The 26,448-nt window shown below is 41.3% G+C and overlaps 1 protein-coding gene across 1 annotated transcript; it reads left to right on the forward strand.

The window, feature by feature from the left end:
- Positions 1-10,949: 10,949 nt before the first annotated feature.
- On the forward strand, positions 10,950-11,870 carry LOC311061252 (tRNA N(3)-cytidine methyltransferase METTL6-like; the record flags this gene model as incomplete). The annotated part of the gene is made up of 1 exon (XM_084079807.1): positions 10,950-11,870. One exon carries the CDS (start codon positions 10,950-10,952, stop codon positions 11,868-11,870), a length of 921 nt encoding a protein of 306 aa, XP_083935933.1.
- Positions 11,871-26,448: the final 14,578 nt, after the last annotated feature.

The raw sequence follows: 26,448 nt of genomic DNA on the forward strand, positions 1-26,448 counted from the left end.
CAGAGTGGTGATGTTTGGGGGGGCTAAAGACGGTGCTATTTGGAGCAAATAGCATGGCCTTGGTTTTTTGGCCATTTAGTAGCAATTTGCTGTTTACCAGTTCATGCTGCAGAGAGACAAAATCTGAGGCCAAATCTGAGGGCACAAGAATACAGAACTGTGTCATCAGCATACATGTGATACTTACAATGCTTAGATTGACTGCAAATATGAATGACATTTAACAGAAAAAGCAATGGACCAAGAATGGAACCTTGAGGGACTCCCTTCTCAAGGGTGATGGAATCTGAAACAGTATCGCCAAATTTAACACACTGTGTGCGGCCAATTAAATAGTTTTTGAACCAGCCTAGCACATTGTGACAGAAACCAGCATTAGAAAGGACCTTGAGCAATACATGAGGATCCACGGTGTCAAAGGCCTTGCTCAAGTCAATGAATAGGCAGCACAAAAAGATTTTTTACCCAAGGCTGCCCTGATGTCGTCAATAACATTAAGGCACGCCGTTACAGTACTATGTTTTGCTCTAAAACCTGACTGCATGGGATTTAAGAGGGAGTGCGAATCAAGAAACCCTTTTACCTGTTTTGATACTTGATCTTCTAAGATCTTAGCCAAGGCAGAGAGGTTAGAGATAGGTCTATAATTGTTTACGTCACAAGGGTCACCAGCCTTGAGAAGAGGGGAAACATTTGCTTGTTTCCACGCTTCTGGTAAACTTTGGATAGAGAGATGTTGAACAAATCAGTAACAGGTTGAGCAATGACAGCCGATGATAATTTTAAGAAGAAAGGGTCAAGGCCATCTGGGTCAGCAGACTTTTTAGGGTCTAGGGTGGACAGGGCATGCACAACATCCGAACCCAGGAACAGATGAGCCAGCATTTTCCTGGGCTTCATTCTGAGGAGCTTTGGCGTTTTTCTCATCAAAGATGTGTCCCGCCCTTTTAAAATGCAAGTTAAAAGCATTAGACATACATTTTTTGTCAGAAGTGAAGGAATCACCAACCCGAATTTTAGGCGGTGGGCCTGCTACTCCTTTCTGTTGAAGGGTTTTAACTACTCTCCAGAATTGACAATGATTACTGGAGGTGTCACTAGTGAGAGATAAATAATGTTCCGATCTCAACTTCCTGGTGAGGACCGTACACTTATTCCTCAAGACACGAAATAGAAGCCAATCGTGAGCCAATTTTGACTTTCTTGCAAGTGACCATTGCCTATTTCTTTCATGTATCAGATCAGCCAGGTTCCTTGAAAACCAGGGATTTGCTCGGTTCTTAATTCAGATTTTTTTGAGAGGTGCATGTTCATTCATCAGATGGAGAAACTGTTCGTGAAAGAGCCGAAAGGCCTCATCCATTGATGGGATTAAGGACATGCGAAACCAGTCAATGGCAGCCAAATCATGAAGGAAGGCTTGTTCCGAAAAGTGTTTAAAGCAGCGCCTGATAACAGTCAGGCCGTTGGTTTTGGGCAGCTTAGTATTCCTGACACAAGCAATAGTACAATGGTCACTCAAATCATTTGCAAACACACCAACAGAAACATATTTGTGCGCTGCATTTGTTAATATAATATCAATCAGAGTGTCACCATCCGGTCTGGCAGGGTTAAATCTAGTGGGGCTATGGATGATCTGTGTTAAATTTAGGGAATCACATTGCTGTTTAAAACTAGCAGATTTATCAGTCAACCAATCCCAATTCAGATCAGCGAGAAGGGCAATCTCGGAAGTAGTACACTTAGAAATTAAGTCTACAAAGTGTACAAAGAGAAGCATTTATAGTTCCCCCATTCCCCCCTTTACCAACAGTTTGACTTGAGTAACATGGCTTTGTCACCTGTCGCCTTGTTTTAACTTTTTGGTTTTGGTTTGATGAACATTTTTTTCGAACTGACCCAGGCCATTTTCGAGTGGTCATATTTGGTACCTGATCTACCCACACTCGTTCTCCGCAGAGATCGTTACCAAGAATTATGTCCACACCTTCAACTGGCAACTCTGGCCGCACCCCCATGTGAACTTCTCCACTCAACAAATCTGAAACGAGAGACACTTTATGAACTGGAACTGGAAAAACACCCATTCCCATTCCTTGAATTAAAATAGTCTCTCCCGTGTCTGTTTCAGACGAAAACGGCAACACAGAGGCCCTCACAAATGAATCAAGTGTACCACAGTCTCGCAGTACCTTTACTGGCACTCTTTTGTTGCTTCCTTTGACCGCTAAGAACCCCTCCGAGATGAATGGTCGATAACCATTCATCCACGACTGCAAGAGCGTACTCTGCTGAGGCAACGCAATTGGCCTGAGTGAATTGGCCAATGCAGCAGGTCTAATCTGTGAGGTGGAGACATTTTCTTTAGATCTGAGAACTGGACATTCATTTTTCCAATGTCCATTACCTTTGCAATAATGACATACACCAACTGAGTTGTCATTCCTGTCTGGTGTCACCCTGTTGTCAACTCTGTTGTCAACTCGGTTGTCGAACCTGTTCTCAAACCTGTGGCCATGAAACTCTGTTCCGGTCTTTACCTGGGGAAATCTCTCTCTGTACACGTTCTCTGTACTTTGACCACTGTAATTACTCTTGTGAATTAACACGTGCTCATCTTCTAAAACTGCTGCCTCGGCTGGAGTTTTTACCTCCTTCTCAGTAACGTACGTGGCGACATTAGCTGGCAGAGTGTTCTTAAACTGTTCCATTACCACCAGGTCAAATAGTTGTTCGAAGTTCTCAACCTCTGATGATGAACACCAGTGTGCAAATTGAGTAGTCAAATCTCTTACAAATTCTACATGCGACTGTTTGTCACGTTTCCTCCAAGTACGACATCGCTGCCTGTATGCCTCTGGCACCAATTCATACATTTTTAACACTGCTGCCTTGACTTTTACATAGCTCCTACTATCCATAGGACTTAACGCAGCGAATGCTTCCTGAGCTTTCCCTGTGAGAATAGACTGTAGCATTAAGGCGCGATCTGTGTCTGGCCAATTACGTGCATCTGCTACTCTGTCAAATAATAAAAAGAATGTATCGGGATCCTTTTCATTACATTTGGGAAGTAGTCTGAGGTTAATGCCAATGTCAGAAGTTTTTACACTCCCTCTCCTTTCTCTATTACAGTGAACAGTGCGTCTGAGGATAATTTACCCTGTTGGATCATGTCTAGCTTTTTGTATTCCACATCCAACCTAGCCATCTCAATTTGTTGTTTGATTTTTTCCACTTCCAACACATGCTGCTGTTTTAACAACACATGCTGCTGTTTTAACAATAAAAGCTCCTTTCGCTCTTTGAACCCCACACTAGATTCTCCCCCAGCTCCATCTTCCTCATCTTCCTCCTCCTCTTCCTCAACTTCCTCAACTGGCTTAAGGATCCCCTTTTCTACTAAGCCTTTGAATAGAGTGGCCTTCACAGGTCCTTTAAGCTTTTCTGTCACTGGAATGTCACAATGTGCCGCTACTAACATTAACTGTTCCTTGGTACAGAGGTTCAACAGTTCAACTGATGGAGATTTGACAACATTTTCCATGACTAAAATTTGTTTGTGCAGATTTCTCAAAAAAACAACTCAGTGTTGGGGCTGTGTAACACAAAGAGCAGCTGAACGTCACAAAAATAGGAACAACCCCCCCCCCCCCCCCCCAACTTATCTAATATACAGTACTAGTCTACCTAGCTACCTTAACCTACCAGTCGGCACCCGAGCATGAGGAATTGTCCCCTCCAGCCACCTATTAAGACCCTCGAGATCCGCCGCTATTCAACAGAGTATTGGACTCTAGTCATAGTGACTCGACTCGAGTCTGACTCGAGTCGCATATTTGACGACTTGCGACTCGACTCGGACTTTGTATGTAAAACTTGCGACTCGACTCGGACTTTGAATGTAAAACTTGCGACTTGACTCGGACTTGGAAGGTAAAAGACCAACGAGACTTGAGACTCGACAGCCAATGACTCCCAACTCGACTCGACTCGAGACAAGATGACTCGGATGACTTGTTTTGTCACCGGAGTTCCCCCAGCATAATAAACAGAGCAGTTGAGATTTCATTCGGCCAGATCTTTCTCAATTTTACTTGAATTCTTATAATTGTAATGTTTATATGATCTGTAAAGTTTATATTTTCATTTGTTATCAGTCATGAATTCATTCATAATTTATTATAATTTATATTCTTATTTTCTGTAATTTATTTCCACGCGCAATCGCGCATAATAAACAGCGCAGTTGAGATTTCATTTGGCCAGAACTTTCTGAATTTTACTTGAATTCTTATAATTGTAATGTTTATATGATCTTTAAAGTTTATATTTTCATTTGTTATCAGTCATGAATTTATTCATAATTTATTATAATTTATATTCTTATTTTCTGTAATTTATTTCCACGCGCATCTTCAAGCTATGGTGTAGATACATAACCGGAAAACTCGCCCCAAAACACCATCGCCCCCATTTGTTTTCGCGGACCAGCGGTTCTTGTATTCCTGTATTTGTTTTACTGAGGATAAGGTTAGAAATACGTTTACGGTTAGCCATGTTATTAGTTTTACTGAGGTTAAGTTTAGGAATAAGGTTAGATTTAGGCATAGTTTAATGAGGTTACGTTTAGGAATACCAGGTGAATATCACCGGATTTCCCCCGGGGTGACTGTTTTGGGGCGAGAGTTTTGGTTTTCGTCTGCAGTGGGCAACAGCCATGCGTCCGCAATAATGCTATCAGGATCAGATTATTAGATATTATTATCAGATATTAGAAGTATATTGGGTACCAAATATACTTACCAAAGAAGTTTTACTCTGGGAAGGTTTTCAGACTCATCCATTCATTGCACTGACCCAAGTTTATATATTCGTAGGTCAAAGATTTATATATTTGTAATGGTTAAGGTTTCTTTATACCTGCCCAATAATCTCTCTCTCTGTCTGTCTGTCTGTCTGTCTGTCTGTCTGTCTGTCTGTCTGTCTGTCTGTCTGTGTGTATACATATATATATATATATATATATATATATATATATATATATATACAGGGTATATAGGGTTGGATTGACTTGGGACTCGACTTGGACTTGGGACCACATGACTTGGGACTCGACTTGGACTTGGGACCAAATGACTTGGAACTCGACTTGGACTCGGACCGGAGCGACTTGAACAATACTCTGCTATTCAAACCGTGACATCCAAGAACAACATCAAAGAAAAAAAACAACCGGTACTAACTGGCACCGGTCGCTCAGGGATTTGTTCCCAACTTTTTGTTCGTTCACTACCCCCTGTAATACCCATCCCAACACTTACCTTCTAGTCTGCACCGGGGCCAAATGCTCTCTCTCCCCAGCTCCTAACAAAACAAACAAACTTGTGTGAAACTCCCAAACAAACAAATTCCAAAGCAAATTCAAATCAACTGATCGAAATCTAAATTTCCAAACAAACCAAGTGATTTTTAAGACGAGCCCCCATTTTGTCATGCGCTAAGGTTATACATGGCAAAAGAGGGAGTCCACACAAGGTCAAACGTTTAAATTATATTTATTGTTCTGAATTAATTAAAGAATATAGATAATCAAAAAGCAATCAAAAGTATGAGGTTTGAACAAGTCAGTAATGTAATGCAATGTATGGATGTGTGGAATGTGCTGTGCGAGTGTTGTATAAGGTGTAAAGGAACTGAAAACAAAAGGGTTAGGCCCCACAGGCCAGGTAGCAGAGATCCTGCTATCAGGGAGGAGAGAGAGAGCCTGAGGGATTGTGGGAGAGCTCCCTATATACTCTCCCAAACCACCTCACCCAGCTGCACCCAGTTGGGCTAACGGCCTGCCACACTCCGCCCTACTCACTCTGGCCATCAGTGAAGGCAGAGGGGGCAGGGCCGTCACAATATATATAACCAAAATGTTACTCTTGTCACATACAGGATATTACCCTGGACTGGGTCAGGGTTTAAGGCTGGAGAGATGAAACAGAGATAAGATAACTATTTGGAATTTTCTGCCAATTTGGCAAAAATTCCAATTTGTTTATCTAGCTGTTTCTCTTTACGGGTTTCTCTCTCCTCTTCCTTCTCGTCCTGCTCCCTCTGCCTCTTGTCCTGCCTTTCGGTGTATTCTTGGATGTATTCTAGTACTTCATTGCGACTCCCTGCTACATCCCCTGTGGTTGAGATCAGGTTAAGTGGTTTGACAGAGTCCTTGTCCCCCAACGCCTTGTGCATGAGTTCAAAGTATGGCCAGGTGGCAGGTGTCGTCTCTCCAGCCTCTGTCCCTGATCCAGTCCGGGGTAATATCAGGTCCTGTGTGTGAGAGTACAAGGAACACCACATTACATATTTATATTGATAAACCTAATTATACTCATAGAACTGGCATTCATAAAGATTCACCAGTGTGAAGTAAACCACCCACGTCCAGAAATCCAGGTGATCCCCAGGAGCCAATTCACCAAATAATACAATTGATTTACCCTGTATTTTTTTTTAAGGTTCTCCCACTTTTTGGAGGCTTGGGCAGTGGTCACCTCCCCCGCAAACCCCATCTCGTTTAGGATCAAACTGATGAGAAAAGAAATTGTGGGTCCACTATAGTACATATACACACACACACACACACACACACACACACACACACACACACACACACACACACACACACACACACACACACACACACACTTTTAAGCTCTAGCTTTACTTTTACAATAGATAGAAGGATGACGAATAAAGGGTCATTCATTCACACACAAACACAAGTTTGCTTATAAAAATGTCTAACTTACTCAAATCCTTCAGCTGCTGAGCCCCTGTCCCATGTAAACAAATGGTCATCCCTTGTTCTTGTTTCGATGAAGCGCCTGTTTGTACACAAAACAGTATATTAATCAGATTGGATCTGATCAAAGTAAAATTAGGAGAATAGTGAATTTAGCACAGGACATCTAAGAACATTTCTGGTAATACTTATTCTTCATCAATGAACAGTACGTTTTACTTACATATGAACTGCTTCTTCTTTGCCTTCAAGTTCTTTGCCATGATCTCCGTGATTGTCGTCCTTTTGTCGAGGATGAGACGCTCAATTGTTTGATGGCCTCTTTCCCTTTTGAATCCGGGCACCGTGGGCGTCGGCGTCCTCTGGTAACTCCCACTACGCAATGTATTGTGGGCAATTTCTTTGCCAAAGTCTCCAAAGGTACTGACTTACGGAAAGGGTGCAGAAAGGGGCGTTCCCGAGCCCTCGCTGACTTCAGGCTGACTTTCCGATTTCATTTGGAACAACCCTCAAGCCCTTACGGAGCTCACATGAACGCGCACCCAAGTCAATGAGTCAGTGAGGGGGTGGTTTGGAATTGGGCCGATGTAGTGTTTCCTCAAGAAGCACCCTAAATGACCCTATTGAGACCAGACCAATCGCACCAGTTTCAGAGAGTCCTGACGTTTGTTCCATTTGTGTGGAGCATTGTGATGGCTGACTCAGCAGCCACACATAGAGACTATAATGTATGGTCATTTTCCTTTTGCTTTATATATTTAGTGTGTTTATTTTCAGTTGTTCATTATTAACCAGTTGAAATGACATAATTTATTGTTTAGTTGTTTTCTATGAGTTCATTAATGAGTTTTCTTTGAGTTACCAGTTCTGTGGGAGGTTGCTGACTAACATACATGGACATGATCGGCTGGCCAAAGCAATAGGGATCAGCTGCTCCAGATCTACAGCTAATTTGGAGAAATTGGACTGCACCACAGTCCCTCTGTACCATGGGGTGGGGCAGGGGTTTTGTGTGTGTGTGTTTCAATGGTAGTCTTTGTCTTTTCCCCCTTTTGTGTTAACAGTGGTATGACCCGTCCCTATATATTTCCACTGTGTCAATCTGGTTAGTTCAGTTTTCAGTTTAGTTGTGTTGTTCAATCCTGTTTTTCTGTTTAGTTATTTAGTTTGATTTGTTTATTTTTAGCACATTTATTGTTTGTTATCTGGTAAACCATTATTTTGAAACAAAACACAAAAATAACTAAAAATAAATACAAAAAAAGGAACATTATTTTAAACCAACAACCACGTTTCCCTGTGTCTCTCCTTCCGACCAACTCGGTCCCTGACACATAATACATGAAAGCAGTCTTTCCTTGTTCACTGCTCTTACGTGGACTGGTAGGCTATATCTAATGTGTGTTTGTGAACGTGTTGAATGTCCAGTAACCTTTGGTTCCAAAGGCGAGGATAGATATAAAGGAAGTTTACACAAGGCCTTATAAATAAATAATACACAATGTTACTCTCTACGAACTGCGAGAGATGGCCAACCCACTTTATCATATAAAATACAGTGATGGGTGAGATAATCATTGCCAGTAATAAAACAAAGCACTGTAGTAGACTGCTTCCAGAGGCTTCAGTGTGGAGAGTGAAGCATGCATGCTGTATATGCATGTGTGAACAGGGCCGAAATTGTATCACATTTGACTTGCAATTAGCTTGCGCTATTGCACACTTCTCTTTTAATAAATAATTCGAATCAAACTCACAACAATAACATATAAATGCACAATAAAGTGTTGGGTGCGTAATTATTGTGAGTCCAATCTGAATTTGTTTGTTGTCGACTACGCCACTTTTGTTATAGAGGAAAGTCCCCTTTGAATACACTTTAACTTCTTTTTCAGGCTTTCACAGGTTTGAGTTAACTGGTAAGTTTCAATACTTTTGGTTTTGAGAACAACACTTTTCAGAAAAATCCCATAAGAAACTGGACACGGATTCAGTGTATCAAAAAAGGTAAGTAACATTTATTGGGTCCCTAATACATTGGCATCTGCGCCTTAAAACAATCAAAATAAACACTATACTAATAAAACCTAGCTAAAACACACAAAGCAATAATATACCCAACAACTATAAAATAAAGTTGTGCAAATACGCAGGCTGGGTCAACAGGGGTTCTCTTTAGCAGGGGTTCTGTGCAACAAATACTTCATAAGTAAAGTGCGGTGCCAATAAAGTGCTTTGGATACTCAACACGGTTTTGGTTCAGGGGAAACACTGCATGTCCATATATGGGGGTAGGGGAAGAGGGCTTTAGGCCAGTCGTCTTTGTCTTCTTTTCTTCTTCTCTCCGTCTGCAAATGATAGAAACTAGGACCAGTTCACTGTGCATTTGGTAAAGTACATGCGCTGTCTCAATCGGTGGTTCTACAAGGATGAACGTTGCAATGGATCGGTACTTACGAACAGGCCAGGTTTTTACACCTGGCGCTGAGTCGGTTGCGTGTGCAACGTTATCGCCACTCTCTGTCTCAGCGTTCCTTATATGGTCTGGTCTCGCTTTATATGGTCATCTGATTCGATCTGGTCTCGCTCTCTTCCTCCCCTTCGGTTCGATCGTTTTCCCTCTTTGTCTCTCTCTGGTAGGCACACCTCGGCTTCCAACTCTCAGGTGGCTGGTGTGACTACACTCACGTTCTCATTCGTTCTGTTCCGTGTCTCTGCACACAACCTCCCCTGCTGCTGTCCTTCTCCCTTCTGACTCTCTGTCACTCTGGGGGTCTGCTTCCTTCATTCAAATGTCCCGCCTCCTCTTTTGTACCTGGAAAACCACACATCGCTCTCCTGTCATTCACCCGTGGTGACGTACTGTCTCGGGACATTGGCCAAGACCGTGGCCTTGGGCGTGACCGCGTGACTGTCTCTCTGCCACTGACTGTCTCTCAATGAGTGAACCAAGGGACCGGGGGAAACAATTGTAAAACTAGAAAATGTGCTCCTCGGAGCACAGGTCTCTGCCAGTACTATTCCTGTCTTACCTCACTTTGAAAGAGACCAAGACTCTTTCAAAGTGACACATCTATTTATAGGCCGCTATACGTCATGCGTCTCACTAAGCCAATCAGAGCACACTCTTTCAACGTATTATAGAGAGAAAGACACACACAGACACAGATACACAGAGACGTAGACGGACAACGTGCTGGAAATTGAGTGTTTGTGACAATGTGGACTGGAAAGTAGTTTTTGAGGTGTGTTAAAGCTTGTGACTCAAAGCTGAAAAAAAGAGCTTCTACCTGTTGACTGTCAGGTATGTTTTCAGAGTAATTTGTCAAGGATCCACCCTCGACTTAATACTGTAAAAGCTGAACATAGTCTCCTGGCGGAGACAACAATACAGTGCAAACGGTTGTTACAGATAATAATAAGATGGTGGTGGTTAAATGAGAAAATAATGATACATTAAGCACCAATAAAAACAGTTACAAAATTTTAAGAAAACCCCTGTTTCACCTTTGTCACACATGCATGAAGCATGCATATAAAGCTTGCAGTATATCCCAATAGTCAAACACAGACATTATTACATTTACTTAGTTACACCACTGCATATATGTGCATGTCGGGAGAAGGTGACAGGGACTGAGCTTGACTCTGTGGTGTGATGGTGTGACTCTGTGATGACTTTGTGATGTCATTGTGTGACGTCAGTACTATATGACATCAGTCATCCACATTTGGGCATATAGAGAGAAAGACACACACAGACACAGATACACAGAGACGTAGACGGACAACGTGCTGGAAATTGAGTGTTTGTGACAATGTGGACTAGAAAGTAGTTTTTGAGGTGTGTTAAAGCTTGTGACTCAAAGCTGAAAAAAAGAGCTTCTACCTGTTGACTGTCAGGTATGTTTTCAGAGTAATTTGTCAAGGATCCACCCTCGACTTAATACTGTAAAAGCTGAACTGACAACTTTGACATGCCTGTGTAAAAAGGTGTACACGTTTAGCTGGAAACGTGCTTAATTAAGAAACGAAAACCTGTTTGGCCACATTTTTTAAAATTCATTTCATGTCATTTCAATTAAGTGTATATATATGAGTAATGAGTTTTTCCCCCATTGATTTGTGGCCTGACAGTAAGGTTTCCAGCAGCATGGCACTCCAGATGAATGGAGAACTGGACTCCGGCGTCGCAGCTCCTGAAGAAATGAAGGCTCAACAACAGATCCAGCCCTCGGTCCCCCCGGCGGGACAAACCAACACTGGCATCATAGATAGAACATTGACCGAAGAAGAGTCGGAGAAACCCTCAACAACTGACAGAGGTCTGGTGTGTGACTTCAAACAGCTGAAGCTGGAGAAAGACGCGCTGAAAAACTGGGATTTGTTCTACAAGCGAAACGCCACAAATTTCTTCAAGGACAGACACTGGACAACCAGGGAGTTTGAAGAGCTCAAGGCCTGTCGACAGTTTGAGTCCCAGCGGCTGGTGTTGCTGGAAGCAGGCTGCGGGGTAGGAAACTGTATCTTCCCCCTCCTGGGAGAGAATCTCAATGTATTTGTTTACGCCTGTGACTTCTCACCACGAGCTGTGGACTTTGTCAAGCAAAATCCATTGTACAGCCCTGAGCGGTGCTGTGCCTTCCAGTGTGACCTGACCCACAATGATTTGAGGGACAGCGTGCCAGAGGGCGGCGTGGACGTGGTTACACTTATCTTTGTCCTGTCAGCCATCCACCCTGAGAAGATGAAGCAGGTTCTGGAGAATGTCTGCAAGGTGTTAAAGCCAGGAGGTATTGTCCTGTTCAGAGACTATGGCCTTAACGATCACACCATGCTTCGCTTTAAAGCTGCCAGCAAGCTGGGCGACAACTTCTATGTCCGACAGGACGGTACTAGGTCCTACTTCTTCTCTAAAGAGCTCCTGGCTGGGTTGTTTGAGGTGGCGGGCTTCAACTGCGTGGTCAATGACTATGTCCTCAGAAAAACCATCAACAAAAAAGAGGGCTCATGTGTCCCCAGAGTATTCCTCCAGGGCAAATTCACCAAGCCTGGGCAATCACAGAGCTCCTGATGTTCCTATAGGGAACGGGCAAAAGGTGGAGTCAGGCCCAGAATGAAGTAGTTCCGGTTGCCATTTTACATGCTCACTGTAAATAAACAATGAAGCAGCCCACAACAACATTGACAGTTACTCACGACGTGTCCTGAACGCATACACTACACCGGTAGTATTTACTCTCATGTACACAAGATGTAATTTATGACAGCACTCACCAAATAACGTTAAAGACGGGGTGCCGTGATTTTCAGTGATTCCCCCCCGTGGACACGCCTCCAGTTCATTAAGTATACCTGGTTCTCACCTTAGCACCTCCTCCACCACCTTAGCACCACCCACCTGTCCTAGTCCCTCCTCCTCCTCATGCCCACACCTGTTGTGTTATGATAATGAGGGGGAGGGTATGTTTTTACTATGTCACTAAAGCGCTGTTTCTCTGTTGGCACGTTTGACCCTCAAGGTTTCAGCCTCCAGGTAGAAACTCAAAATAGTCAGAGAAGACATAAAACACCATAAAAACACCACCAGGGCTTTATGAAGTTCTATCAACCTCATAGACACATGAAAAACAGAAAAAGTGCAAAACCATGGCACTACCTCTTTAAAAAGAAGGAGGAAAAAAAGGATAGAGACTGCCTCAGTTTCACCGATATATTTTGGAAGCATACAACTTGTTTTGCTTTGATGTCATAATAAAGAAATGAAACCTTGAACATACAAAACAGCACACATGTGTTCAATTTGGCCTACAAATATATAAACCGTGTCAGTGCAATGAATGGAGTAGTTGGATTCACGTGCCAGTAAAATAGTTTAAAAACTCCGCCACATTCATTCATCATAGAAGACAACTGTGTCACGAGTCTCGCGACCAATGTTTTAAGCAACCAGGTATATGAAAACAAGCCCGAAAGAAGTGGCTTGGTGGCTGCATGAGCACGTTAAACCTATATATTAGGCTGTTTGAAAATAGCCGATCTACAGTCTCACAACAAATAAAATGCAACCCACAACTACCAATATTTAGCCTACAAGCAACTTTACAGTTGCCAGGCGAGTGCACCGTCGTACCATTACTAAATTAGAGCGACAGACACGTTAGAGATAGAAGAGAGTTGGAAGGTAATGTACACAGTCTACACTTGCTGCTTGCTGGACAAGAATCATAGGACCATAGCCACTCGCCGGCTCTTTGAGACTCCGTCTGATCAACACAACAGATGTTTATATTTTGATTGTGTGCTGTCATGCTCGTTTGAGCACAGATAGAGAGCTTATATGTGTTGGGGAATGTTGTTGAAGGTTATGTTATTTCATCAGCTGACACCCAAGCCATACGACATTTATTTGATATTTCCGACGTCTGAACCCTTGCTGTTGCATCCGACAATGCAGCACCGTCGTCCCATTGCTAAATTAGAGATTTTTTAGAGAGACAATTTAGAGATAGAAGATAGGTGGAAGATAATGTACACAGCCCACACACCACTGTCGCGAGTACTTGCTGCTTGGTAGACAAGAAGCATAAAACTAGTCTGACGTTGCAGCGTGTCAAACTGGTCAGCATATATAATGACGTCGAAAGTGGGCGGAGTTAACGGCGATTCTTAACTCTGGCGTCACTACGCCCGATTCCTACACATAACCCCAGATAAACATATACTTTAGATGCTCCTCCCTGAAAATGACATGCATTAATGGAAGGTCATTTGTCAGCGTTCGCACATGTGTGACCGTGCCCTTAACTCTTTGCCTGCCATGGACATGTTAACGCGCCAAATTCTGCTAAGTCCCAGCCTGCCAACGACGACTTTGAACAAAGTTTTTTTGTTTTCGGTGGTTTTCCACTAGATGGAGATTACCTATCTTATGGATGATGCTTTCACTGCCTGATGAAGACAGACCCGGAAATGACGTTGTTTGAAAATAAATAAAAGCTTGTTTACTTCCTGTTTATTTCCTGCAGTATTTCCTACTTGAACTATTGTTCAGTTTCTGAGTATTGTTTTTTTTTTTTTTTTTTGCTGGAACTCAGTCAAGAACGTAACGGAGGCAGGTTTATTCACTCACTCATTGAATACAAAAGTCACATGCGATTGTAACAAGCACTTCAAAATAAGAGTCCATATAATATACACAATACAATAGAAATCATGCTCCTGGTATAACGTCATCAATACAAGGCAAATAACTTCTTCAGTTTTCTTCAGCTTCAGTTTTTCCAAATTCCCAAAAAATGTCTGTTTGCTCACTTCTTTGTGTGATCACTTCCACTTTCCCTTGTTTATTCTGCATTCTGTATAAGTGCTTCCTACTGACTGGATATTTGAAACTATATCTTATAAAAAAACAATAAAAATGAATATATACAAAAAAACTATATCCTGGACAATTCTCTGGGAGATGGGAAATAAAATCTAAGGTCATGTTTCTCAGTTTCACTATGTATGCAGTACTTATTCTAGCAGGGCATATATAGAATGTACACAGTGTGTGATGATGATTGACCTCTGTCTGAACTAGGGTGACCACCTTCAAATAGACCCATTGAGGGACAGACGTACGTAATTTTTTTTGCGCGGTTCTGGCCGGATTGGGTTCGTTTTTGGTTTCTTTATTTCGGTTTTAGGGTTAAGATTAGGGTTAGGTTAGGGTTATGTTATTTAATTCTTATTTTTGCCTGATTTTACCGATTTATTATCAAAAACAAAATCGTTTTTTTTTTTTTTTTCATATCTTTGATTTTCGGGACATTGCTCTGCTTGTGCGGGACGCGGGACAGAGGGTCCAATTTCGGGACTGTCCCGCGAATTTCGGGACGGGTGGTCACCCTAGTCTGAACAGTCATAGTGACATGACATAATAACAATATATAAAGATAATCGCCTTAGCGATCCCACAATAAAGATAATAGCCTTAGCGATCCCACAATAAAGTCTAATAACAGTCATATACTCACCTTAAGCATAAAATGAAACGTATATGATATGTCGAAACAAAATTGACCCATGAACCTTCAGATTATTAAATAAACTAAAAAACATACCAATCCAACCTGAAATGTCTAGCCTATTGCCCTTCAACCCCCCCCCCCCCAACCCCCCCCCCCTTTTTTGGGGGGGTGTCCTTTTTGGGATATTAACTGAACAGTCCTCTAGTTCTCTGGTTGAGAATCCAAAAGGGCCCTTATAATTTGTCCTCAGTCCAAAAAATAAAAATAGAAAAATAAATGGAGAGAATGGAGATACCGAAGTTGTCCAAGTGTGAGGTATGAGCAGCAGTGAACAGAGGCATGAAGAGCAGTCAGTTCTCCATATGCACGATGAGCAGTCAGTCCTCTTTCCTCACAATGTCCACTTTTTTTTATCTCCGCCACGGCCGTCTGCAACTCCCTCACCAGCTTGAAGCCTTCCTCCATTTTGGTAATGTTGCCCGCCTGCTGGGTCTTCAGCTCATTGATGGTGGTGGAGATATCCTGCAGACTTTTGTTGAGGGCCACTGAGGACCTGTGTGACAAACAATTGAAGTGCCGTGGAGTAGATGGCGAAGATACCTAATGTCTTTGCAAACCTCAGCCCAATAAAGGCCAGACGGTTCCCATGTATGGCCAGCTTGATACTTAAAGGGGTTACACCATGAATTAAAACAAATATATTATATATAAATATTGCCCCCTAATACGTTTTAAACAGGTTGTAAGCCTAAAAAACATCCAGATATTTTTTCTCACAATCTGACTGTCTGTCATTCCAAGCTTTTTCAGCTGCAATACCAACACGTCCTATTGGGCAGGGGGGAGCTACTGAGCAATTCTGTCTGGCCATCATCAATGCAAAATCAGGGCAAGTGACATCACTTGCCGTGCCATTCTGAAATGGCCTGTTCAGACACGCCCATTCAGGAAATCCATGAAATGAGCATGAATGACTGAATGTTAAAAAATATATATTTTTTTAGGTACAAGAGACACTGGGGAGCCCAAAAAATACTAAAAACCTAAAAAAAAATGAAATTCATGGTGTAGCCCCTTTAACGGGGCCGAATCAGGAATAGCAGGAAAAACAGGAAACATGAAAGGATTAAAGTTTAATCCTTTCATTTTTCTTATAATGGCTTTAATGTTGTTCAACATTATACGACCGGTGTGAGTACACGATCAGGTGTGAGTACACGATCTGCTCCAGTTTCTGAGTATTGTTGGTCTGTCCCCCCTTCTTCCCCTCTCTTTTCTATCTCTGATTGGGTCATCAGATTGATAGTATCGGGTGAGGTCATCGCCCTCTGAGAGAGACAATTTGATCATTATAGAATATACAGTGATAACACAGACTTTTGCCGATCAGTCGGTAGAGTGCCTGACCCGTGATTATAGCAACAACATTACACGTTTTAATTCACACTGGCAGTGTCAACAACCAAATGCAAAAGCACTTATACCCCAAACAACATTATAGCAATGTGTACTATTCGAATAATGAGCTATACCATTATGGCTGTTTTGTTTTTTTCCCACTTGATTTTAGTCACCAAGTAACCTTTGCTTATCCCTCTTTACATGAAGTTACAGTAGTTTTACATGTAGTTACAGTTTAGTTACTAGTATGTGAAATGTAGCTGTGCTTGTTCCTGTATTGTTCACAGTCATAATGGGTTAAGTACAATATTCCATAATTAAAGGAGATAAACAACAAGTAATTTGACAAGTGTTTTCTAATGATATAGCACGCATAATCTATCTGTAGTTGAGAAACTTTTATTTGAGAGATCAACACATGTATTTACAAAACACCTCTATGAACCATAGATCAAACTAATTGATGTATCATGATCATTAATCCACAACCAGATGGAGTTAGTTGCTGCTGCTGGTCTGATGTTTATGGGCAGGCCATAACCTATGCATAATGTTGTGTTCTTCCATAACCCTAAGCTGTATTTTATACTCTGGTACATCTGACTTGTTGTGGGATGGAATTGATAACATAATCACAACTCTACTCTCTGACAGGGAGATCCTCCCTCAGCCACCCCACAGACAGGTCCTCACACAGGCGGACAGGGCACATTCGCCTGGTGCCAAAAGCAACCATTTCCCAGACTGGGGTGTGATGAATGATGTAATCTTTACAAAAAGTAATATCCTACTATAATTCTAGTAACCTCACGGAGGGTGGTTGTGTCTTGGGGGGACTCTTGATCAAACTGCGCATGCGTCGTTGCCAGGTTTCGCGAGAGAAACAAGCAGCAAGGTCTATGAAAACAAGGCCAAACCAAACGAACCCTACAAGCAACGAGGTCTATGAAGAAGGCCAAACGAAGCGCCTTCACACATATACCTTGCCTCTTGGAAAACAGCCGATCTACAAGCTCACACGCGTCCCCACACCCACCTGTACTTTCACAACCAACGCCAAAACACAATACCACCAATATTGCCCCTAAAGCGCTTACAATAAGCCTACATGGCAACTAGCCTCAGCCTCCTTCCACACCATAGACCCCGCCCACTCTCTGAGTACATTCTGGAAACACACCAGACTTTTCTGTGTGTGTGTGTGTGTGTGTGTGTGTGTGTGTGTGTGTGTGTGTGTGTGTGTGTGTGTGTGTGTGTGTGTGTGTGTGTGTGTGTGTGTGTGTGTGTGTGTGTGCGCGCGCTCGCAACGGCCGACGGGTGTTTGTGTGTGTTCTGTGTCACGACGGGACACGACTACAATACAAACTCACTTTCGATCCCTGATAAACTGTCTGTTCTCAGCGCATAAGCCAAACTGCACACTTTGGGTGCTCATATTCCCCTATGGGTATGGTCTAGTTATAATGTAATTGTCCAAACACACACACACACATGTCAACACACAGTGAGCAGTTACACAAATCCCAACACTTTATTCATCATTATTGCATAACAAAATTGTTCATGTTTAACTAACAGCTTCTCACACATGAATCCTCATCTGTTAGCTGTGTTAACAAAGCCTTTACCACACACTATACAAGTAAATATCTTTCCCCTGTATGAGACCTCATGTGTATTTTTAGATTAGACATTTCAGTACAGCCTTTGCCACAAACTGTACAAGTAAAAGGGTATTCCCCTGTATGAGTCATCATGTGTGTTTTTAGCCTCTGCTTGCTAATACAGCCTTTGCCACATACTGTACAAGTAAAGGGTTTTTCCCTGGTATGAGTCACCATGTGTGTTTTTAGATTACATTTCATAATAAAACCGTTGCCACAAACTGTACAGGTAAAGGGCTTTTCACCTGTATGAGTCCTCATGTGTGTTTTTAAATTACTCATGTCAGTACAGCCTTTGCCACAAACTGTACAAGTAAAAGGGTGTTCCCCTGTATGAGTCATCATGTGTGTTTTTAGAGTATGCATGGTACCAAAGCATTTGCCACATACTGTACAAGTAAAGGGTTTTTCCCCCGTATGAGTCCTCATATGTGTTTTTAGAAACTGCTTGCTAATACAGCCTTTGCCACATACTGTACAAGTAAAAGGGTATTCTCCTGTATGAGTGATCATATGTGTTTTTAAAGCATGCATGGTAACACAGCCTTTGTCACATACTGTACAAGTAAAGGGTTTTTCCCCTGTATGAGTCCTCATATGTGTTGCAAGACCACCCTTTTGATTATACATTTTACCACAATCTGTACAACTAAAACGTTTCTTCCCTGTGTGGGTCGATTTAGATGATTGTAGGTCCTGGGACAGCATGTTGCTCAATCTTTGTCCCTCCACATTTTGTGTTTTTGGGGATTTCAGTGGGTTTAAACCTGACTGAGCGTCTATGGTCTGCTCCCACTCAGTGTCAGATTGAAAACAATATGAAGAGATGAGCTGGTCATCACTTGTTGGTTGTGATGTTCCACAGTCCTCCACATCAGCTTGTGTTTTCATGTATTCAGTCGAGGTGTTGGCTACAGGCTCGGTCTCTCTGCTTTCATCAGCACCTTCACTTTTCACTGCTAGTGATGTCAACCCCTCCTCTGGTCTTAGAAGAAGATCTTCTTGTTCCTCTTTAATCTGTGGAGGCTGCGGTTCCTCTTGGACCAGACTGGGGTTATTTTCCTGCTGTTCAGAGGAAACCTCCCCTTTACACAAAGGGAGGAGCAGGATGTCTAGGCAAAATAAAAAATGAAACAAAACCATTAAATGCTTGAAATGTATTCCATGCAATGTTTCCTCTGTTTTGTAGCTGTGGTATTTGGAGGAACGTATGCGTTTGGAACCACACATGTTTTTTTTATTCTGGTGTGAGCTGTCATACCAATGCTATTCCACTTTAAATCAAGATAATGTAAATGTTCAAAAGCTAAACCCTTACCGTACCCTAGTTGGTGGGTATGTGTTTTCTGGTGCAACCATTATAATTTAATAAACCACTGTTGTGGAACTTGAACGCTCTTCTTCAACAATGCTCACCCTAACAAGCATGGTGGCCACTAGGAACAAGTATAATACTTAATAATATTGTACATTGCCACACCTAAATCTAGCACATCCATTATTGAGTTAATCAGCTACAGTTGTGTTATTTGCATCACAGTGCACCAAGGTCAGCATGAATATTTTCTTTTCTATACTGTATATGCTCAGGGTTGGGAGGGTTACTTTTAAAAAGGAATCCCCTACAGTTACAAGTTACTTGCTAAAAAATGTAGTCAGTAACGTAATCCCGATTACTCCATTTAAAAAGTAACTATAGTTACTTTCAGTTACTTTTGGATTGCTTTTAAGTAGGGATGTCCCGATCACGTTTTTTTGCTCCCGATCCGATCCCGATCTTTTGATTTTGAGTATTTGCCGATCCTGATCTTTCCCGATCCGATCTTTTCATTTAAAAAAATATTTTTAAATTATAATTTATGCATGTAGAATTTATTTTTATCATTTATTTTGTAGCAATAAAAGACAATATGTCTCAAAACACTGGCTGACAGTTGAATTATTGCCAACAAAATAAATGTTAATTAAAGAAATTAAGACAAATACTGAATCTCTGAACATTGGCTTGCAGTTATCGCACATAACCAAAATACAATAATAATATTAGGCTTGTCATTCAGGATGGAAAATAAAGTTGTCCTTTTGGGGAGAAGTGGAACTTAGAAGTCATTTAAGTTTAGCGTGAGAGAGAGGGTCTACTCTGATTACTACAGCAGGGGTCCCCAAGGTTTTTTTTTAGCTAAGGGAGATATGAAGCAGGGACCCCCATTACATATTGTATAAAATTTGTATTGCAGATTAAACCTTTTCATAGATTTCATAGATAGCTTCATAGACTTGTTTAACAGCACTGTCATCAGTGTATTTATCAGACATGTCAAACTCTCAGTACTTAGTAAAGTTGAGCCTAGGCTCTGTACTTGGTCTGCTCTTTTCCCCTCTACCTCTTCTTGTTCCCCTCAGAATATAGGGATATTAGGGTTCATGTGGTTAATGTAAATACAAGAAAAAGGTCCTATCACGCAAATATTTGGAGACCCCCCAGACTTGATATCTACACTACAGAAAACATTCAGTTGGACATCACACACACACACACATACACACACACACACACACACACACACACACACACACACACACACACACACACACACACACACACACACACACACACACACACACACACACACACACACACACACACACACACACCTGACATTAATTAGTGCTGTTGATTGCTATGTGGTCAAATGCGCATACAGGCTCAATGAGCCATCGTTAATCAGTTAGTGTTACACAGCTGACTACCAATATGCGCATTTCTGTTGAAAACGCATCACTGACAGGCTGATGAAGGCTATACATAGACTAGATAAAATAAATAGAATATACCAAGTTACCATCAGAACCTAGTAACAATCAGAACCAAAGAAAGACACTTTAATAGATTATAGTCCCTTTAACCAAACCATCTGATCAGTTTAAGGTTAAGAGTAAAGGCTTTTATGCAGGAACAGCGCTGCAAAGAGGACTAAAAAGAGAGCCACGATGTCTGTAGTGTTGCCTAGTCTGATTATTATAAGCCACTTTGGGCTCATTTTTCTGAAGTTGCTTGTAAATAATGGTAGAACGGTTGTGAGCTTGTAGATCGTCTATTTTCAAATAGCCAACATATATAAATATGTACATTGTTTAATGGACGACATATATAGCTATGAAGTGCGTTATGTGGCCTTTTATAGTCGCTTCTTTTGTGCTTGTTTTCATAGACCTATTTGCTTATTTCTCTCGCAAAGTCTGGCAACACCGCTGTTGATGCAACATTAGCAGTCTCCAGTCTGTGAGGATTTTTGACACAGAGACACGCTGCTCAACTCCAATCCATTGCGGTCTGTGTGCGGACTAATGTGCGCTCTTGCAGGTGGTTGTTTGGTGTTATAATAATTTATAACTTGTTTGTAAAATTAATGAGGGGAGGGGGAGAATGTAACCCTCCTGTAACGCCCGTTACAACACCCCCGTTACTGTAATCCAGATTACACATTTTAAAATGTACTCTAGGACGTTACCGTTACGTTTTTTTTGTACTCCGTTACGTAACGGCGTTACATGTAATCCGTTACTTCCCAACCCATATGCTTTAGATTGCAGCAAATTCACAAACTTATGCTGTTATATTTTAACATTTCAACACCATTATCCTCTATACCCTCTATCTCATTCCCAGAACAACTATTCTGAAATGTTTTCAAAATGGCACACACAACATGGCACTGTTAGAAGCTCCTGTTTGAATACATCTGTACATTCTGAGAGGCTCTTTGTCTGGTGAAGTAAACGGAATTAACTAGAACAAATTCCCACAGAGAACTTCATCATGGATATAACAACCACAATGGGATCTCACTCTTAAATACAATTAAACCAAATGACATGTCTACTTTATTCTGAAACTCATTTTCTTGGAAGTGTGTATTTAAATAATTGTACCAACCTGCTCTGTGTAAATTGATATCCAGCTGTCTGCGTTTGCGGTTAATTTCGTTCTTCAAGGAGAAAGCTTCGTCCTCATACTCTGTTAGAATTTGTCTAATGGTCCCAAATATCTCTTGGGCAGCTACAGTTAGTCGCTTATTGACCAAGGACGCCAGTGCTTGTAGTAAAGCCATTGCTGAAAGCTAGCTCTCTGGGTGACAAATAGACCAACAAGTGAAGCAAGCAACAAGAGAAACAATACGGTGAGCTCTTAACAACTTACCAACACAGATTGGAGTGCTACCAAACAAAACAGAGCCCTGCTAAATACTCACAGAGGGTGTGTCTGATGGCCCAATCAGAGTGAGAGGATGGGTGGGTGGGGCAACAATAGACAGATACTGGCCAATAGTTAAACCCTTCAAGTCCCTGCACATCTGAACAAAAGTCCCTCAAACAAGTACAAAATACACATTTTGACATGACTTCACAATTTGATATGTAATTGCTGTAATGGTTAGCAGTTTATGTTGCACATATGTGTTGGTTAAGACTTTGACAGGGGCCATTTTCGAATTGCAGCCTCCTGGAGGTGTATCTTTAGGGCAGTTTTGAAAGTGAGAAGGGGTTTACACTCCTTTACTCCTTTTGGTAGGGCATTCCACATTTTTGTTGAATAGCATGATAATGAGTTCATTTCCTTTGTTGAGCCAAATCTGGGTTGAACATTATCCGTGGAGCTACCTCTGGTGTTATGATCGTGGACTTCATTTATGTTTTGGAAGTATTTTGACAAATACAAGGGGATCCCAATGTTGTGCCGAATCTTGTAGACCAGGCCCATAGCAAGTTTCTGTACTCTGTCTTCAACCCTGACCATCAAACCATAGCAAAGTGAGCAAGGGTTAGATGGGTTGTGTGTTGAGGCCAAGAAGTAGCCTTACTAGTTTGTTTTGGGATGTTTGGAGCTTTATATTTAAGGTGGTGTTGTGATACCATGAAGAGATATTCTGGCCTGTATGATTTTCATGGAAAATGGCAATGATCCGGGCTGATTGAAGGTTTGAGGCTGTGGAACTGTGTGAATATAAACCATTCACACAGGGAAGATGAATAACGTGCTGCATAAGTGGTGAACATATACAAATAATATTAAAATGAAATTGAAATGAATGAACAAAGCCCAATCCTGGAACATTCTGTTCACCACAGGTGGTGATTGAAAAATATATTATATCCTGACATACCAAAGACAAATCCAACAAATACAAGCCTCATTATCAACAAAAGGCTAGAATGTAGGCTATGACACTCCCAAAATAATTGTCTCGTCCGAGCCCACATTCCATCAATGCTAATTCAGATCACACCTGTACACACTGCTCAATGGCAATGCAAATAGAACTTTTAGGCTGTTTCAATGCTAACTGAACCATTATCAAATAGAACTTTTTGGCTGTTTCAATGCTAACTGAACCATTATCACATCAATATTTAGCTATTTGGATGGTAATGAAAAACACCTATATTGTGTCCAGGCTACAAAGGGCAATTAGAAGCCTGTTGAAATTGGTCAGAAATTGCAGCTCTGCTATTTTCACTACTTTTGTGTGACACTTGTGTGAGGAAGCAGGGCATTATTTTACAACAAAACATAAAATCGTTGTATTATAGACATACCTGGTTTCTGCCTGACAGCTACAATATCATATGAAAAGTGTATGAGGTGATAAATTGATGTTGCTGTGAGACATAGAGAAGAGATAAATCATTTTACATGAAACAGTGTGATGTTACATATAGTACTTTTGTGTGACACTCTTGTATGAGGAAGCTGGGCATTATTGTACAACAAAACATAAACATGCTGTAGACATACCCAGTGTCTGCCTGACTGCGACAATATGATATTTTCTAAAATACGCTTTTTGATAACTCAGTATTTTGCCGATCAGTTGATAGAGTGCCTGACCCCTGATTATGGGACATAACATGTATTAATTCACACAGGCAGTGTCAACAACCAAATGCCAAAGCACCTATTCCCCAAACAACATTATAGCAATGTGTACTATTCGAATAATGAGCTATAGCCCTACATTAAGGCTGTTTTGTTTTTTTCCCCACTTGATTTTAGTCACCAAGTAACTTTTGCTTATCCCTCTTTACATGAAGTTACAGTTTAGTTACTAGTATGTGAAATGAAGCTGTGCTTGTTCCTGTATTGTTCACATTCATAATGGGTAGTACCCATTAAGTTAAGTACCCATCTCTCTCTCTCACTCTCACTCTCTCTCACTGCCTCTCACTGCCTCTCTTTCTCACAGGTACGTACAATAAACAATATCCCCCCGGCTTCCCTCTCGGGCCAATAGTGTTGGCATAGACGCTCGAGATGCATAAATCAATTTAAAAACAAGAATTTGAAAGTCCATCATAATGAATGTATGCATTCAAATTATATGAAAAAAACAATAAAAAAAAACAATGTTCCCCTGATTTACTGACTTAAGCATTGTTTGAAAGAGTTTTTGATCATACATTTGGCAGTGCTATATGATTCAATTATTTAAAAAAGTACGTACAATGCATTTATTTCATATTTACATGTCGATTTAAGCTCTGAAATTTCTGTCAGACATACTGGTATGTGAAGAGACTGGGTTATGAACTCATTTTGTGTAAAAATAAAATTCAAAGATGGTCACATATGAGTCCTCATGTGCTTTTTTTAGAAACACCTTTTGACTAAAGCCTTTTTTTCACAAACTGTACAAGTAAATGGCTTATTCCCTGTATGAATCATCATTGTGTATTTTTAGTCCACCCTTTTGACTATAGCCTTTTCCACACAATGTACAAGTAAAGGGCTTTTCGCCTGTGTGACTCATCATGTGTCGTTTTAGATTACCACTATGAAGACAGCCTTTGCCACAAACTTTGCAAGTAAATAGCTTTTCCCCTGTATGACTCATCATGTGTCGTTTTAGATTACCATTGTGAACAAAGCCTTTACCACAAACGTTGCAAGTAAATGGTTTATCTCCCGTATGAATCATCAGGGGTGCAATGCTCAGTGGACGGGGTTGCACGCCGAGCAACCACTTATTTGGCCAGGGTGACGTGCAGGCACACGCATAGATTTAAAACTACTTTAAATTCACACTTCATCAAAGTTTACAAAGGCTCCCGACTCACGCCAGGTACATTAACATAGGAATTAGCCTATATGCATATCAATTGCCCATTGTGTGACCTGTACTGTAGGTGTTAAGCGACGTACGCGTCACGTCATTAAAATAGAGAGCAACCACTTCTCAAATGAGCATAGCATCACTGTGAATCATTGTGTGCACATTCAGATGTCCCTTATGACTAAAATTTTGGCCACACTCTGTACAGCTAAAACTTTTCTTCCCTGTGTGACTACTCATGGAGTGAGTCTGTTTTGATACTTTTAGATTAAGCATTGTTTGAAAGAGTTTTTGATCATACATTTGGCAGTGCTATATGATTCAATTCTTTAAAAAAAAAACTGTATCCTAGCATCCTGTCAAAAATAATAATCTACACATTGAAACTCTATGATATCAGATCATCAAAGAACCTAGATTCTGTTTACAAATTTAAAATTGTGTTCAAGGAAAAAAACCCAACTGACAGGTGTACAGAGTACGTACAATGAACAATCTCACCGCCCCCCGCCCGGCTTCCCTCTCCCGAACACGGGCCAATTGTGTTGGCATAGACGCTTGAGAAAGAACTGTGTGACCTATGAAATGCAAGTAATAACAATGCATAAATCAATAAAAAAAAATGTTTGAAAGTCCATCATAATGAATGTATGCATTCAAATTATTTGAAAAATAATGGTCCCCTGATTTGTTGACTTAAGCATTGTTTGAAAGAGTTTTTGCCAGTGCTATATGATTCAACTCTTTTAAAAAAAGAACCCCTGTATCCTAGCATCCTGTCAAAAATAAGAATCTACACATTGAAACCCTAGGATATCAGATCATCAATGAACCTAGATTATGTTTACACATTTAAAATTGTGTTCAAGGAAAAGAAAGCAGGGCAAAGGTTTTTCCTTGGCCTAGGGAGTGTGCGTGCAAAGTTTCACGCAGATCGGTGCAGTTACAGGTAAAAACGTGAATCGGCCTGTTATAGCGCCACCATGAGGCTGATGTGAAAGTTTTCAAGTGGTATTTCTTCCTGGGCCAAGTGAGAATCTACCTGGAAAATGTCAGGGAAATCGCATGATGCGTTTATGATTTGAGGCATTTTGTTCAAATCGAACCAATCCTGCAAACTTCGGAAGCCAATCTTAGCCAATCAGGGTGGAATATGGAAAATCAGACAGATCCGTGTTGATCACATGACTACAGAGATACTGTGTACCAATTTGCGTGTTGTTCGGACAAAATCTGTAGGAGTAATATACAAAAATGGGTTTTGCAAAAGTCGGCCTCATGGTGGCGCTATGATAGGCTGATCTGAAAAATGTAGGGCAGGGGTTCTGCTGTGGCATCCAGGGAGTGTGTGTGCAAACTGTACAGTTTCACAGCGATAGGGCCAACGGTGGCGGAGATTAGCTGGTCGCAGACAGAAGGACGGACAGATGGACACACAGGCGGACGGACAGGGGGCAAAA

Source organism: Gymnoscopelus microlampas (genome assembly GCF_963454915.1).
Source record: "Gymnoscopelus microlampas genome assembly, chromosome: 15".
NCBI classification, from domain to species: domain Eukaryota; kingdom Metazoa; phylum Chordata; class Actinopteri; order Myctophiformes; family Myctophidae; genus Gymnoscopelus; species Gymnoscopelus microlampas.